Here is an 18,348-nt window from a genome sequence, read left to right as displayed (position 1 = left end):
GCTTGAGGAATACTGTATGCTTCATGTCTCATCACATCTGTGTCATTCCTCAAATGTTTGGATTCATGGCTTGCTTATTTTTGAGACATTCTGAAGGCAAAATATCTTATGATAGAAGTGATGAGATAAACTATGCATAAAATCTACCTTTTCTGAGTATATAGGAATTTTATATTTTGTCCACATTTTAGTGTCTCTAAAAGAAGACAAATAATTTCTGCACATCCTTTCTCCTTCATTTTGGTTTGTATGATGAAAAGGATGTATGCTTAGTTAAGACAAAGTGCTGCAATTTAAGTTGTGCTTCAGTAAGATGATGAAAAAAAATGTAGAAAACATTCTCTTCTTTATGTTGTAATTTGCAAATTGGATGATATTTTGAGGTTCTAAAAAGTTATGTCAAGAATCTACGGTTGAGCTGAATTAATTGCATTTTGAAGGACTAGAAAAGGTTGAAATCCAAACACCCACACCCTCTGTATACCATATTTTCTTTCTTCTTTTTGCCAGGTGAGCTTGATTTTGCCAAATCTTATCTTTCTACTAATCATTTCATAATTTGACTTAGCTGTTTCTTTCTTGCTTGATGGACTTTAGTGCACTGCGGATAAGAGCTATTCTCTTTATTTTTTCAATTGTCAGTTTGATATTTATGCCCACTCTCTAGTGCGGTGTTACTGTAAGTTCCTTGGTAGCTAACTTTAGGATTGGTTTCTGTCTCCTTGTGGAGCATATATATAAACTTTGAAGGCTTGCTTGTGCTGCTGTGTCTTTTATGTCGCCCAATTCCTAATCTGTGTTTGGGTTTACACTTCCTTCCTGGACTAAGACTGTGTGCCCTGTGTCCTCCTTGGACAACAAACCTGCTGCCTGCAGCTATACGGTTTGTCTACATGACACCCATTCATCTTAGGCTTCACCACTGGCTTTGTCCTGTTTTGTTCACATATTTTTTTTTCCAATCCTTAACCAGTTCATTGGGTTTGTGAAAGAAGCAGTAATTACTTTCCAGGTGACCTTGAGCCCATTCTTCTTGCTGTATCCTCTTTCATCCATTTTTAGATCCAAAGAAATTGTTCCTTCCTGTGACTTTGTTATAACTAAAGAAATCATGAGGATCTGCACTGATAAGACCACCTTCTACCTTCCAAGGAAAAAAATGTTCCTTGGGAAGCATGTGTCTAATTCTTTTCCTCTCTTTATTAAGCCCTCATTATGTTAAAAATCATTTTATATTTATGTTATTTCCATTGTACACTCTATCTTTAACCCAAGGCACTCTCCTATAGTAACAAATACTTCCTAACTGATGTTTTCAGAAGGGTATTGACAGTTAGATTTTTCCCACGACATAAAAAGTAATTTATCTTATAAACTGGATCAACATACATTTTATTTTTATTATGGTCATTAATGACTTTTACACTTCTCATCATACCTGACAGAAGAAGAAAGATAAGAGTCCAGTGTGAAAAATTACTTGAAATCTCAGTAGAAGAAAATATTTTCCATTTCTAATTAAACTATTGCAGTAGTTTATCAGAGGAGATGGGTAGCTTGGACTGGAGTAGTGGCTAGTTGCAGTAGCGGTCTGAAAATTATTTGGATTTGGGATATATATTTTTAAGGTAAAACAAACCATCCATGAAAATATGCTAACTGTGCTTACGCTTTACATTTGATTTTTCTTAGTTTCGCTACTCAGATAGGCTGGACAAGTTGTACATGTCTCTGGGAACTCTGGCTGCTCTTATCCATGGATCTGCATTCCCCCTCATGATGCTGGTGTTGGGAGACATGACAGACAGCTTTGCAGATGCAGAAAGCAGTATTCCACCAAATATGAATAATTCGAATCTCAGTAGGTATTATTTTTGGTACTGACTTTGTTCAAAACATATATAATAGTACCATTTGTGATATCCTTGCTAAATGTGCACTCTTGTGTTTACTGCTGTGGGAAGTGGAGGGTCAGAGCCCCAGTTTCTTTCTTTTTTTTCAGATCATGTTCGCAGTAAATGCTTTTTACTGTTGTCTTGGGGAGTGAATACATGAACATAACACAACTTGGTTCCTTCATTTTTAATTCCCTTCCCCCATCACTTCCTCCTCCTCTCTCCCTCCTCTAATTCCTTCTCCCCACTTTCATTCTTGTTGATATTAATAATCTTAGCTCATGTTAATAGCATAGATGCTTACATTCATTGAGATTACTAGGTTCCTGTACATGGCATATCTTTACTGTACTTATTTTCCCTTCCCGTTGCTCCTAACCCTTTACCCTTGGTCTCTTGGATCCCTTTGCATTTGCAAAAGATCCATCTCCATGTCTCCTATCCATCTTTTATTGATCTCTTTATTTGTACTTTGCTTTACTTAAATGAGAGATACCATACAATATTTAAGCCCATGTATCTAGTTTCACCCAACATTATGTTTTACAGGTATATCAATTTTTTTACAAATGTTTCCAATTTGCTTTTCTCTATAGCTGAGTAGGATTCTATTATATATAGATAACACATTGTCTTTATCCAATTGCCTGTTGATGGTTTTAAATGCTGCTTCTAGGATTTGGCTAATATGAACTGTGTTGCTATAAACATTGGTATGCATGTATCAATATAGTATGATGACCTAAGCTTTTGGGAGATGATATCTAGAAGGGGGACAGCTGGGTCATATGGAATTTCTAATATTACTTCTTTGATATATACTTCTTTGGTGAGGTTAATTCCTAGGTATTTTATTTTTCTTGAAGCTACTATAAGTGGTGTTTTCATAATTTCCTTTTCATTCAGTTCATTATTGGTGTACACAAATGCTAATGATTTCTTTTTTGTTGACCTTGTGTCCTGTTACATTGCTGAAGTTGGTTATTAATTCTAAGTTGGTTTTGTTTGTTTGATTTTTGGTAAAGTTCCTTGGTCTTCAAATAGAGTATCATGTCATTGACAAATAATGATAATTTGAGTTTTTCCTTTAATATATATGTGTGTGTGTGTGTGTGTGTGTGTGTGTGTATACATGCATATATATATATATATATATATATATATATCCATTTTATTTCTTTCTCTTGCCTTATTTCTCTGGCTTATGTTTCAAGTACTATGTTGAATACAATTGGTAAGAGTGGGTATCCTTGTCTTGATCCTGATTTTAGGGGAAATGCTTTTAGTTTTTCCCCATTTAATATGCTGGCTGTTTTATCATAAATAGCTTTTATCAAATTCAGGTATGGTCTTTCTATACCTGTTTTCTCAGAGTTTTTGTCATGAAGGGCTGTTGAATTTTGACAAAATTTTGTTGAATTTTGACAAAAGCCTTTTCTGCATCTATTACTGTGATGACAATTTTTACTTTTGGCTTATGTGATGTATGAAACCTTCTTGAACATTATGTATGATAATTATATATGATCTTTTTGATGATGTTCCATGAACGTCTTGTTAAAGATTTTTGCATCTATATTCATTAAGGAGATATAGTTTTCCTTTTTAGTTGGATCTTTATCTAATTTTGGAATCAGGGTGGTATTGCCATCCATAAATTAATTTGAGAGCACTCTTCTTAGCTACTTTTCTCATGCCTGAGACAAAATACCTGACACCCAGGTTAAAGTTAAAGGAGGAAAAATTTATTTTGGCTCATAGTTCACAGAGTTTTCGGTCCATAGTCAACTGGTTCCAACACAGAGGGGCATCACAGATGAGAAACAGTCCATGACAGAGCAGGCAGAAGGCAGCAAGCAGTGAAGAAAGAACCTTCTCTCTTTCCATTTTAGTCCATTCAGATTATAAACTCATTAATTAGTGCGACCCACATGCAGAGTGGGGCTTCCATTATTCACACCTAAAATTATGCTAAAGCAATTTAGTTATCACATACCTTTAATCCCAGCATCACACACCCATGATCCAGACACTTCCCTAAAGCCCTACCTGTGAGCTCATGAGGCCATGGGGGAACATCTAGATATAAGTAATAACACACTCCATTACTTTTAATTTCTTTGGGGGAGTATTGGTGATATAACATCCTTAAACATTTTGTAGAATTCAGCAGTGAATTCATCAGATCCTGAGATTTTTTTTATGTCGGTAAATTTTTTATTACTGTATCAATTTCATTGCTTGTTGTTGGGTTGTTCAGCACATTTATATTTTCTTGGGCTAGCTTGTGTTATATATATGAGTCTGAAAATACATTTGCCAATTTGTTGGAATACTTTTTTCAAAGTAGTTGCTACCTTTTGGATTTCAACAGTGTCTTCTGGTCTAATTTCACTTTTTTCATTTTTAATTGAATTGATATGTCTTTCTACTTTTTCTCTTGGTAAGTCTGGCTAAGGGCTTATCTATTTTATTTACTCTTTTAAAAGTACCAGCTCCTTGATTTTTTTTTGTTTGTTTTAGTCTCTATTGTATTTATTTTCACTCTAATCTTTGTAATCTTCCTCCTAAATTTTGGTTTGGGCCTAGATTTTTACTGTTTCTCAAATGTTTTAAGATTCTTCATGACATAAGTTGATTTATTTCAGTTTGCTCTGTTGCATTGATTGTGGTGAATTTTCCTTTTAGGAATGCTTTCATTGTGTCCCAGAGGTTTCAGTAACTTCCAGAAATTTTTTATATCTTCTTTTATTTTTTCTATGACCCTTTGGCTATTTAGATGTGTGTTAATAGTTTTCCAGGAGCTTCCATATTTTCTGATTTCTTCTCTCATTGATTTCTATTTTCATTTCATGATGGTCTGATAGTACATATGGAGCAATTTTGATTCTTTTACATATATTTAAGCAGACTTTGTGGACTGCTTTGTGATCTATTTTGGAAAAAGTACAGTGTGCATTTGTGGAATACTCTCTAGATAGCTATTAAATCCATGGGTGCAATGGTGAGCTTCAGCTCTGATATTTCTTTACTGATTTTTTGCTTAGTTGATCTGTCTCTTTGTGAAAGTTGGGCATTAATATCCCCCACTATGACTATAATAGTACTTATTTCATCTTTTGTGTTCAACAGTATTTGTTTTATGTAGATCAGTGCTCAGTATTTGGTGCAGAAATATTTAAAGAAATACAACAGATTGTTGGATTCTGTTTTGTTTTTTTTTTTTTTTTTATACAGTCCACCAGTCTACGAGCAGCAGCTTTGTTTGTAATGAGTTTCTGAAGGCAAATTGGCAGGTCTTAGAACATCTGGTGGAAGTTCTGACAAAGATGTAAAGAAAAGGAGAAAATTTGAAGCTACAAATATCACAGAGAACTTCAGGGAGAAATGGAAGAATCTATACAGAACCTTAGATAATAAGTTGGAATCAGTTATGAGAGTTCCTGCCAGATTGGATATGGATATAATGGAAACTAGAAGGGTACAGTTACCATCAACTGAGATGAGAAAGATGGAGATCTGTGCAGTAAATAACAGAACAAGTTTTACACATTATCATGACTTGAGTTGTGTGGAAGCAAATGCACAGATAGATAAATGGAAGCAAATAAATTGTGTGTGTGTGTGTGTGTGTGTGTGTGTGTGTGTGTAAGACAAAGTAAGAAGTCAAGTTTGAAAGAGAAAGAGAAGAGAAATTTTTGAGTCACGTCTTTGAGAAAGAATTGGATCCATGGTTCAGGAACAAAGGTTTGCCTTGCATCGAAGCAGGGACTCAATCTATAACAAAAGGTGGGAAGAGACAGGTTTTGGTTATCAGAATCCCAAGGTGGGGAGATGATGCAGTGAGAATCTGGAAGTTTTCTTCTGACTATAGCACACACACACACACACACACACACACACGCGCGCGCGCGCACTTGAGACCCCTGGTGCATCGCTGAGAACATGGGAAGTACTAGACACTATATGCATTTTGTCTTTTCCTATGCATGTATACTTGTGATAAAGTTTAATTCATAAATTAGGCACTGTAAAAGATTAGTAACAGTAACTAATAATAAAAATGCAGCAAGCATACTAATATATTTTAATAAAAATTATGTGAGTATGCTCTCACAATATGTTACTCTATTGACTGTACCCTCCTATGGTGATGTGAAACGACATCATGGGTGGTTGACTACTGATACTCAAACAACAGAAAGTGAAACTGAAACTGGAGGATTCTGTTTATTTTCTACCAGATTGTGGGTCGAGAAATGAAGACAATAAGATACTCAAATTTTAACATGAGTTAGTAATTCAGAAAAAGGCTAAATGGTAATAATTTATCTTTGTGGGTTTTTTTTTTTTTGCAGATTTTGGAATGTTTACTTATATGCAACAAAATGTCTAGGGGGGTTGGGGCCCACACCAAAACTGGAAATTTATTTGTGTTTCATATGCATTTTGACACATAGACTGAAGGTAACATTGTAAAATATTTTAATACTTTTTTTCACGAAGCAAAGCTTGATTAAATGATATTATCTGTGCATCATGTCAGTACCCAAAATTTTCAGATTTTGAAGTACTTCAGATTTCAAACTTTCAGAGGAATCATTAAAATGTATACTTTGATGCTTAAACTATGACTACATAAATTAGTGCACATTGGAACAAGAATGATCAGGTCGTACTTATGTTTTGATGTTTAAATTATGAGTGTATAAATTGTGTGCCCATCTTGAATATGTGTTTTAAAACATTTGTGCTATAAGCTAAAAAATCCCCACTGTCTTCTCTGTCCTCAATGCCAGTATTTTGGGTATGCTCAAAGAAGAATATTAGCTGATATAAACTGAAGTTTTAAATGCTTCATAAAACTTCCATGACAGATTTAGTGTTTGTTTATTTGTTTGTTAGTTCGAGGATTTCCTCTGTTGTTAACCACTTTATTGGAAAAAACTTTAAAGATAAACTGATATTTTAAATACAAGTGTATATAGGTATATTCGTATTTGGTGATTCTCACTAGTGTTCATAACACTATTCTTTGTATTTGACAATTTTTAAATAAAATCTGGAGGAATGTAATGTTAGATTTTAAGTAAATATATACTTAATTGTCAAGTATGCATTGGCATGTATTTATCAGTGTGGGTTTCGTCTTACAAATAAGAATCATTGAATTTAGGCTGGGGATTTAGCTCAGTGGTTCTGCTGCTTGCGTGAGGACCCAAGTTCAATTTCCGGTACCAAAAAAAAAAAGAATCATTGAATTTAGTCCATGTGTGGTTGCACACAGAATGCGGGGAAGTATTGGAATGAATGCCATAATAATTATATACAATAGAGATGGAGTCAGTGTGACCTGGTTTTCTTTTTTCTTTTTTTGTAAATTGTTATTTGAAATGTGTTTGGTTCATTTGTATGTGCTTATATTCTAATGGAGATGAAGAAGACATAAGTGATATGTTTGTTTTGTGGAGACTAGGTGACTTCAACACAGAGATCTACAATCGTCTGGAGGAGCAGATGACCACGTAAGTAGATGTTTTCTTTATTATAATTTTCTTGGATTTTGTGAACCAGTCTCAACATAGCACTGTTTAAAATTTTGCATTATCTTCATAAAAATTTGAAGTTTTAGGGTGAACAGTACCACTTTTATGATTTTTAAAGAGGATACCATGCAGAATTATTTTTAAGGAGATGTATTGGCTACACAAGATATAGAAAAGTAAGGTGAAGGCTAAAATAGAATCAGCGCTTGCATGGGCCAACATGGGATGCCATGTACAGGGAAATTGGAGAAGTTTAAAGTGGCCTTTAGAAGTACAGTGGCCCTTAGGTATCCTCACTGACTGGTCCCAGGTGGCATGCAAAGACCCAAGCAAATTGTTTTGGGTTGAAAGGGTAGTGAGTCATGAGACAAGTTCTAGCTTACATGTTGAATACCATACACATGATGAGCACGTGGAGAAAATATTACCATCAGCATGTGTCAAATACCACATTCAATCAGTTTCAAAGCACTTGAGCACCAACATATGACTGTATTAATAATTGAATTAAGAATAATTATATATTCAGTGGCATTATAATTACTTTCTTGCTTCCTTCTATTTCAGTCATGACATGATAATATCAACCAATGGGAATTTTTTAAACTCAGTTTCTAATTCTAAACAAACACAACATCCAGATAGGTATCATCACTGAACTTAACAAACATCAGGGAATTTTTTGTTAATGATTTACACATCTCGTAGTTTACTCTCTAAAGTAGTTTATTACAGATGTCTGAAAATAAGTGTTAGTGGCTCAGATGATCAAGATAATGTATCATTTTGTGAATTACCTAGTAGGTTTGAATAAAGTAGAGATGGCTTATTATATCTTGAAAGATTAGTAACAAAGACCTTAATGTATTCCCCTGAAGAGGCATTGTTTTTACATTGGAAAAGCTAGAATGTCATGGTTAATAACATACATTGAATTAAAACGTATTACTGATTTTTAAATCATGAGTTGTACCTGTTAAATCATATTTCTTTTAGCTCTTTTTTACTATATACTCAGTACTGGGGTAATATTTAATTACTGATACATCTAGTCATTTATTGACTAAAATTTGGAGTCCTAAGTGCATGTTCTCAGATAAATACATTGTAAATTAACAGGTGCACCTGGGGAAGGTTTGGTTTAGTAATCCTCTTGCTGGGTTGTGTGCAGAATTTTGAACCATAATATCAGAGACTACCTTCTTATTAATAGACATTCTTATAGCCTCTGCATTGTACAACTATTTTTAGAAGATAGCAAAGAAGTCTTAAAAATGGGAAATTGGTATCCTATATCTTATAATGTTTGTTTTTAACCTAAAAATGAATCCCTTAGTGAAGCTTAAGTAGCTCCATGGTGAAGCTCAGTAGTTCACTTTTTTTTTTCTTTCTATTGAGTTTGTTAGTACATTCTAGGTATACAGTACAGTTACATTCATTACTGGAATCTTGTACCTTTACATGACAGGTCTTGGTTCTCATTTTTTCCCCTTGTCCCTGTCCTCCCTTCACCCCCTCCTCCCTTCCCCATTTACAAACACTTTATTTCCAATTTTTCATTTTCTCATATTTTTTTCTTTCCCTTATTCGCTTTCCCCTACCCTTCCCATTTTCCCTACATCTTTAGCCCTTTACTTCCTATTTCACATTGTTAATTACCCCATTAGGATCTTGTGTACTATTATAGGTTTTCACACCAGAGAAACTATTTGGTATTTACACATGTGTGACTTATTTATTTCACTTAGGAGTATATCCTCAATATGTATCCATTTTCCTATGAACGACTCTAATTTCTCATTCTTTGTGGCTGAGTAGTATTCCATTTTATAGAAAAACCACATCTTCTTTATCCAGTCTCCAACTGATGGGCAAATGGGCTGCTTCCATGTTTTAGCTATTACAAACTGTGCTGCTATGAACATAGGTGCGCATATGTCACTGTGATATGATTCTTTTAATTCTTTTGGAAAGATACCCAGCAGAACTATGGCTGGGTCGAATGGAACCTCTAGTCCCAGCTCTTTGAGGTATCTCCATATTTATTTCCATAGTGGTTGTACCAGTCTGCACTCTCACCAACAATGGAGAAGGGTTTCTTTCTCCCCACAACGCTGCCATCATTTGTTATTGTGTTTTTTCTTGATAGCAGCCATTCTTTGTGGGGTGTGGTGGAATCACTTTTTAAATATGAAGATTCAGCAAGGAGCCTTCAATTTTCTAAATACCAAAGGTTCGAAGTTGGAAGATGCCTTTGTGTTTTTATTGTTCGATATTACACTCAAAGGGAAACTACTAATTAAACATGACAGGATAGCTCATGATGGTCAGTTAAACAGACAATGTAAAAATACTTCTTTTTCATACTTTTTGTCACTGAACATACAAGCTCTGCTGCCAAAAGGCCAGAATATCATTTCCATGTCCTGGTTCCACTTTCGGTGAAATTCTGTGCTTCTTCCCATTCTGCAATGTGCAGACCTCCCAAAAGGGTTCAGATTTGAATGGGCCATCAAGGTGGTATGACCATGTAGGCCCTAAAGGTCTCATCAGTTGATGTTGATATAGTAAACATAGACAGGACTATGGTGATACAATTTGCCTGATTTCCTTCTATCCCACACAGTCATTCACAGTCCCCAACTTTCTTTCAGTACTCACTCTATGCCATCACTCACTCAAGAATATCTCACACCTGACTGAGTCACTGTACTTATTTCCATTTATAATCAGAAAATTGAAGCTCAGAAATGGTCAGCAGCCTGCCTGAGATTACAGAAAAGTTAAGTCAAGAACTGAGGTAGAATCAAAGTAGAGATCACTTTAAAAAAAATTCATTTGGCACATTTTTTAGTACATAATGATTATATTCATTGTAGGGAGTTGGTAAATGTGTGTACCACATCTTAATTCTTTATATATTCTTTATATATTCTCTTCCCTTTCCTGTTTCTTTTGTCTACTGATTCTCTTCCTATTTGCAAACAGTCTGCCTCCCTGTTCCCTATTACTTGTCTTTTATTTTTCCCTTATTTTTTATGCTTTGGGTATCTCATATAAGAAAAATTACTCTTAACTGTTTTTCTGTAATAGTGGAGATGTAATTAGATGCTGAACATCAACTTTACTTGTTGCAACACTTCTTATTTGAGGATAAGTTAAAAGAGGGAGTGAGTCATCTGTTTGGGAAAGATACATTGATTGAGAAACAGTGTATGTGTGGTGCTCTCGTTTTCCAGGTACGCCTATTACTACAGTGGAATCGGAGCTGGTGTGCTTATTGCTGCTTATATTCAGGTCTCATTTTGGTGTCTGGCAGCTGGAAGACAGACACACAGAATTAGAAAGCAATTTTTCCATGCTATAATGAAGCAGGAGATAGGCTGGTTTGATGTGCATGATGTCGGGGAGCTGAACACCCGGCTCATAGAGTAAGTACCCAGTTTTATGGTTGACTCTCATGTGTTTCTAGCTCTTCACCTGATGAAATAGATGTCATCAGAAATGTTAGGAGATGTTAGTGCATCACTCAGAAGACTAAATTCCTCCTGAGTAGTAACAAGTTTTATGTACCTTTCATGCCCAGTACCTAGCCCAGTATGATGGGACCTGCATGACTGTCACTGAGGGAGGGGTTGGATTTGCCAGCAGTATGCTGTAAAACAGTGTACAATAAAATGACAATATAAAACTTCTTGGGGAAATTTCTGAGCAATCTGAAATTTCTGCCTTTACTACTTCTTCAGTACACCATGTCCATTTCCTGGGGCAATGTAGACTATAGATTCCTGCTGTTAGACAAATTTCCTGCTGGAAATAGTCATCCAGCCAAATTAAATCAGCAGACATAGAAAGATTTTAGATGTAAACTAATTTATTTTGTTCTCAGAGCAAAACAAAACAAAACACTTGATTCAGAAGAAAATTTGTGTTATTTTTTTGACGCAACACATTTACTGGTACATTTTAGATTTACATAGTGATAATATTCATCATAGGGAGTTGGACTTGTACATGATATATCTTGCTTCTTTCTTCCCCATTTTCTCTAAAACTGTCTGTTCTTTTAGTGATGTCTCCAAAGTTAATGAAGGAATTGGTGACAAAATTGGAATGTTCTTTCAGTCAATGGCAACATTTTTGGCTGGTTTTATAGTCGGATTCTCACGTGGTTGGAAGCTGACCCTTGTAATCTTAGCCATCAGCCCTGTTCTTGGACTGTCAGCTGGTATCTGGGCAAAGGTAGGTGAAGTCTATGGATTCAGGTTTTAACTCCTCCCTAAAACCCCAATGGAAGAGTCTAATTATTATATCCTAGATGTTCTAGTTCGTATTTCCATCTTCTGTTTAAAGTCAGCAGGATAATGTGATTTACTTCACTGAGCCCTCCTCATACCAGGGCTTCATGTCCTTGGCCATGTGATTATTCCAGAAAGGTGTGAGCACAAAGGAAGTAACTCTTACAACTCTCATCTTGTGCCTGCACAAAAAGGACATGGAGTCCTAAAGATCCATGTTCAGGAGTGGACAATGCCATAGTCATGCAGCAGGTAGAGCTTGTTCAGCAAGTAGCACATGTGTCATATTCAATTAACTTTTTATTTTAATGTTTTTAGTTTTGGAGTCACAGTTCCATTAGCATTGTAATTTTTTTCTATTCATACGTATTTCAAGCAGTTATAAAAATAATTTAAGGAATACACTTTATCTCTTCACATACATGTAAATCATTAGCCTCCAGTTCTATATCCCAATCAGAGTAGTAGACCAATAATAGAAGCTAGATTTTTCCCTCACTGGTACACATGCCTTTTGGGATTTTGTAAAGCTTCTTTTCCCATTCTTGGTTGGTGTTGTATCCATTTTATTATCTGACTTGAGGTAAGATTAAGTTTGTGCTGGACAGATTGGCCTGGTATATAGTTTTTGTTGGGTTCCACGTAATTTATAGATACCACAAATGCATATAGCAAAAATGTAAAAAACAGAAGGCCAACCAAAGTCAAGCCTAATACAAAATAAATTAAGCAAAGAATAGAAAGTTTTGTGTTATTATGTTTCTTCCTTGTAAAAGAGTCTCTTTTTTTTGTCTGTGTTTTGAACTCTGAGTAACTACTTTTAAGATTATGATACATAGTGTATTAACTTTTCTTATTCTCTTCTTGTAAATAAATGCTCTGGAGTACAATTCTTGGGTTGTATAATATAATGACTGTTTTCTGAATTTTTATTATTGTGGTATGATATGTATTTTATTTTCTGAAATTTAACATCTCTCAAAAGTTCCAATCCTACTTACTTAGATGAGTACCTATGTGGTCTTCCTGGAAAAAGTATAGTTAATCTAGCATGTCCCATGTCCATTTAAAAATAATTTCAGGTGTTTTACACTCATTAGTCAAGTGGAAGTAAGTCATTATTATGGAAGTAAAATGGAAATGGAACATTATTATAAAAAATAATGAAAAGAAAGATTTTATCTTTTACATGCATTCATATATTTGTGTATTTATATATTTTTGCAATATGATAGAATTACCTTGTTAAAAATGCTTAACCGATGTGCAATTGCGTTCAAAACAGATACTGTCTTCGTTTACTGATAAAGAACTTTTGGCATATGCAAAAGCTGGGGCAGTGGCTGAAGAAGTCTTGGCAGCCATCAGAACTGTGATTGCATTTGGAGGACAAAAAAAAGAACTTGAGAGGTTGGAGTTTCTTCTTTTAAATTGCTACAATTGTTAAATTCTCTGTCATCTTATATGTTCTTCAGGTTGACAGTGTTAATTATAAAAAGTTTTCTCTAGTATAAATGTTTTCTAATAACGAATATATTGCAGCATGGCTAACACTGTAGAAGTTGCAAACATTTGTGTATGATTCTTTTATCTGCTAATTCAAAGAATTTTATGTAGTTTCCTAGATAAAAGTAATTTTTAAGGCTAAAATATATTCCATGTCTCTTGAATTTTTTTGCCTATCAAACTAATTTTTGATTTTGGAAAATTGGATAAGTATATTTTGCATGCTATGTATGGGGTCATTTTAATCTGTGGACCATTTCTTGATGGTATTTTATACAAATTTAGAACATTCATTGGATACAGTAATTTCTAGGCATCAAGAAACTTTCTATAAAGTTTAACATACTCCATGTAATATATGCTATAATGTTATAAATACATATTTTTTGCAAACAGGAAAATCTAAACTATTCTGTGTAGGAGACCATACATTATGTGGTAAAGCCATAAAGAAAATAAAATGTTGATTTATAAGTAAGAATAACGATTACTTCTGGGAAGACAAGAAGTTGTGTGATGAGAGCTGGGTATGTGGCTGGGTGCTCACAGTGCCCTGCCTTAAACTTCCACATGCATAAGTAGCTACCATAGAATTATTTTAGCTGTATATGTGTTTGTTCATATGATATATTTCATACCCAAAGAGATAACTTGTGATAGCTAAATTGGTAGCTTAGTTGTATGGCAGGCAGTATCTATGTTTTAGTTTGATTCTCCCTAAGGATTTTGCTATTGCTCTTAAATTTCTCACTAATATAATAGGAAGTCTTATGTAATGGCCACACCCATATCTCACTACAGAAAACCCATAGTCTTGTGGAGCTGAAATTGCAATGAAAGGAGGAAAAAGGTACAGATAGCTCCAAATAAACAAATGTGGAATAGAACTGTTGGAGTGAACATTGTTTGGAGCAATAAAATACTCTTAAAAGACTCAGACAAAGTATTATTTAGAGAAACATTAAATTATAAATTTGAAAAAATGATGGTGTTCTGATGAGGGTGAGGAGGGCAGACTTAAGTACAATGGCCAGGGAGATCACTTTGGGAAAGGGTGAGACCTGCGAGATGAGGCAAGGCCTCCCATGATGGGGTAAGGAGAGTATGGATCAGAGGAAGCATCTTCCACATGCCCTAAGGTACCTAAAGACTTCATCATGTTCTGGAACTACTATAAGGCTTGTGTGAGTAGCGCTTACTTAAGGGAAGGGTGTTTAGGTTGGACAGGAACCAGAATGTAGAGACTTGTAGGTCATAGTGAAGAATTTGAGTTTTATTCCAAAGATGGGGAAGCGTTGCAGGTGTTCAACAGAGGAATGGCCATTTCTCCGTCTGGAAAGACTGAGGAGTAGATGACATCTGTCAGAAGGTAGGGTGAGTGGGAGCAGTGGTGGATGATGCAGTGATCTATTTGGTAGGAATGATGTAGCTTGATTTAGAGTAGGGGCAGCAGATGGGTGAAGGACTCACCTTTGTGGTTTATTTGGAAGTTGAATTTATAAGACTATTATTTGATGAAGCATAATCCTTCAGTTTGCTTTCCATTTTGCTCTCTGCTTCCACATGTACAAAGTCTTAGTCTGAAATTCTCTTTAAAAGGTAGCCAGGAGGCTATCTGGCTATAGGAATCTTATCAGAACTGTAAATGAATTTAATAAAAAAAATTTTTTTCTACTTAATTTAAAAATATTTTTCCTGTTATGTGTTTAGCAAATATGGTTGTTTATTAGTCTTGATATATTTTCTTAACTAAAATAATTCCTGCTCTTTTGATTAGCTACTTTAATTGACGTTTTCATAGTAGTTAAGAAGAGTAACATTTTAAAAATACTGGGTTTTTGTATTACTTCCATCTATTTTTGGAACTCCCAGTTTAATTTTTATTTTCATACTAAAGCTTCTAATGAATGTGTGATTTTAAAATCTGTTTTATGAGTGTTTTATTGAAAAACAAAGCAAGAAGCCTGTGTAAAAAGGAGTATTTGCTTATGTCTCCTTCCTTCTCAGTATCCTTATTTTCACTTATCTTTAATGGAATCTAAATACCTCCTGTTGTTGCTTCTCCCTGTGTAAATGTTTCGTCTGGCTTCACAGGACAACATCATATCAGTGAAATGGTTTCGACGTCTGTCTTGGTAAGCAGACCCAGTACCAGTATGAGAGAAAGTATGAGAAGCACTGAGTTTCGTAGCAGTCCACAGTCATGTGCAATTTATCCTGAGTACTACTTTGTTCCTCATCCCAACTCCTAGAGGGGGACACACGTGGGCATTTGCACACATCACACACGCCTCCTACTGAAGCGTGTTTCTTAATAATAGTCAAAGATGGCAACTTATGGGGACTTACATATTTTATCACTGTAAGTTCTGTTTATATTTCCTTTTCAGTGGACAGGATTGTCATGTAAATTGCAGATGGCATGCTTTTGTAATTGTAATAAAATAGCCAGATTTAAAAATAATAGTTGTGAAGGCCAGAAAAATGTGTGCTTACTGAGGGGGTAGTTTGAACTCAGAATGAATAGCTTGGCTAGGCCAAAGAAAATTAGTGTAATATTAATACAGTCATGTATTGAAAACTCCAAAATGTAAAATGTCTATGAAGTTAAGTTCTTTGATTTTAGCAGTTTTGAGCTCCTCTGTGTGAGGCAAGGGGCTAGATTCTTCAGGGAGTTTTGCGTAAGAGGATAAAGACAGATTCAAGGTTCCACTACAATCTGTACTATTTTTTCTAATTATTTTGCCTTGGCTGTAGATTTTCAAAGTTTTCTATTATCTTACCTCTGAGCCATAATCTTATCTCTATCACTCTTCTTGAACATGATGATCTGCTTCTTTCAAATGAAATTAAAGTTGCAGGACCATCCCTTTCATCTTTAGCATCAGAAATTCTCCACTGTTCGAGGGTTTAGAAGTACTCGAGTTTTCATTTGTGGATTGGATCATTGGAACTGTAGAAATATGTGCTGCTAGACACACATGTTGTTTCTTGTTTGTTTGATGCTTGCTTGTTTTTGCCTCCTTTTGTGGAATTCATGTTTACTCTAAAAAAAAAAAAAAGATCTTAGCATGTGTTCTCCATGATCTTTATGCTACAATATGGTTACAGGGCTGAGGAGGTGCTGAAAGTTTTATTTTTTCAGCCTTTTAGCCACAAGAACTTTGATGGCCTGTATCAAAGGACAGAGCCCCTTAACCCAGCAGTGGCCAGCAATTGTGTGACAAAAGTTGGGAAGGATATTTAGGCAGTGTTGAGAATTATAAAAAGGGGACATTGGTACGTAATGATGGACTGTTCTTAGATACTGTCTAAACCAGATATCTCTTGTTGGTGAATAATTTTTAAAATAGATATCTGAGAAAGTAAGATAAATTGTACAGCTCAATTAAGGAAAAATATGACATAGCATGCAAAGCTCTGAAAATGCTCTTGCATGTATAATCTCACTGTGGGTCCTTCCAGAAACCCCAAAAGGGTTGAAGCAAGAAGCAGACTGTCCCCAAAGTTACCTTATGGCTCAGAAATTTCTTTGAATTCTTTGTGTTCAGTATTTTCTAACACAATGTCACCATTTTATAATTACAAAAGAGGCATGGAGATTTTGAAGAGAAGACAATTATTTTCATGTCTGCATTCCCCCATATATGAAACAGTACATGTTCCAGAAGTTTGTGAAATGTTGATTCACTTACTTCATTCTTGCTGAGACCAGTAAAGAAGTTTTCAGAAGACTCACAAATAACTTGCTCCCATTGAGCCTTATTTTACTCTTCTACAGGCAAGAAACAAGACAGTAATAACTTTATAATGTTACTGTATGGGAAAAGAAGAAAATACATACACACACCAGGGCTCAGAATGTTGTAGCTGCTCAGTACCATCATGCTACGTAGATGTATTTTTCCTAAGATTTATAAGGATATGTCATATTTTTTTATTTTGTTTCCCAGGTATAATACAAATTTAGAAGATGCTAAAAAAATGGGGATAAAGAAAGCTATCACAGCCAATATCTCTATGGGTGCGGCTTTCCTGCTGATCTATGCATCTTATGCTCTGGCTTTCTGGTATGGGACCACCTTGGTCCTCTCAAATGAATATTCCATTGGACAAGTTCTCTCTGTAAGTGATGTGTGACTTATACATAGAAATGAGTCATTATTACAAATGCCAATGAAACTGAGTGGTGCTGGCTTGACAGAAGAATATATTTTGAACAACCGTTCAATACTACAAATAGACATGCATTACTAGGTTAAAGAGTAAGAAAGAGGGCCGGGAATTTAGCTCAGCAGTTTGGTGGCCTGCCTCGCAAGTGCAAGGACCCGAGTTTGATCCCCGGTACCAAAAAAAAGAATAAGAAAGAAATTATATTACATGCATCCAATAAGCAGTTCTGTTTTTGTTTTCTTAATGATGTCTTGCAGAATTACTCCTTCAAGTAAACAGCACTAACTGTCCGTATCTGTAGTGTATACTTTCATTTGATTTTCCTTTTTTACAAACCTGATGCTAAGTGCTTCACTTTGATTTTTCACTTTACTGTTTATAACAACAAATAGTAAAATACAGACTTTAATTTACTTTTACTTCTTTTGAATGCTGGCCAGTGCAACACACAATATCACGGAGGTGTAAGTTGTCAGCCTTCAAAAAAGGAAATTGTATTTGGATGCTTTCTTCAGTTCAGAGTTTTGTACACATGCAGAGGACTTGCCATTTGAAGTCATCTTCTTTTATTTAAAGACATTGAAACAATTTTCTAACCAGGTTCTAGTTCTGTCTTGTTAGAAGAGTCACTCTATTTCTTTTCCTTATGCTATATACAAGTGTAATGCGTCAATGAGGGACCATATTTTGTGAGTCCCTTATTACAGTTCCATTTCTCAGGATTCTGATTTAAAATATGAATGTAATAATTGCCTCTCAATTTTTCAAGCTATAGCCTTATTCAGTATTTGTGAAGCTGTTCTGTTAGAATTGACTTTTACAAATAAGTTCTTTGAGCTGCTAATGCTGTGAGTGACTGTAGGTTGCAGTAAGAGATTATACTCTTTACTTGCAATCTGAATAAGTCGTTTATTTCATTTCATTTTATTT

The 18,348-nt window shown here is 34.9% G+C and overlaps 1 protein-coding gene across 2 annotated transcripts in view; it reads left to right on the top strand.

The window, feature by feature from the left end:
• LOC104856648 (ATP-dependent translocase ABCB1) overlaps positions 1-18,348 on the top strand; it is a 73,825-nt gene that overhangs the window by 12,102 nt on the left and 43,375 nt on the right. For both annotated transcript variants that reach the window (XM_010616145.3, XM_010616144.3), the window contains 6 exons: positions 1,693-1,861; positions 7,372-7,420; positions 10,681-10,872; positions 11,512-11,683; positions 13,025-13,149; positions 17,199-17,370. In XM_010616145.3, the coding sequence (XP_010614447.1) occupies positions 1,693-1,861; positions 7,372-7,420; positions 10,681-10,872; positions 11,512-11,683; positions 13,025-13,149; positions 17,199-17,370 (879 nt within the window). The remainder of the gene's footprint in view (positions 1-1,692; positions 1,862-7,371; positions 7,421-10,680; positions 10,873-11,511; positions 11,684-13,024; positions 13,150-17,198; positions 17,371-18,348) is intronic.

Source organism: Fukomys damarensis, unplaced genomic scaffold, assembly GCF_012274545.1.
Source record: "Fukomys damarensis isolate Sample0158 unplaced genomic scaffold, DMR_v1.0_HiC HiC_scaffold_16, whole genome shotgun sequence".
NCBI classification, from domain to species: domain Eukaryota; kingdom Metazoa; phylum Chordata; class Mammalia; order Rodentia; family Bathyergidae; genus Fukomys; species Fukomys damarensis.
The sequence above is the reverse complement of the archived record's forward strand: the minus strand, read 5'-3'. Positions and strand labels throughout refer to the sequence as shown.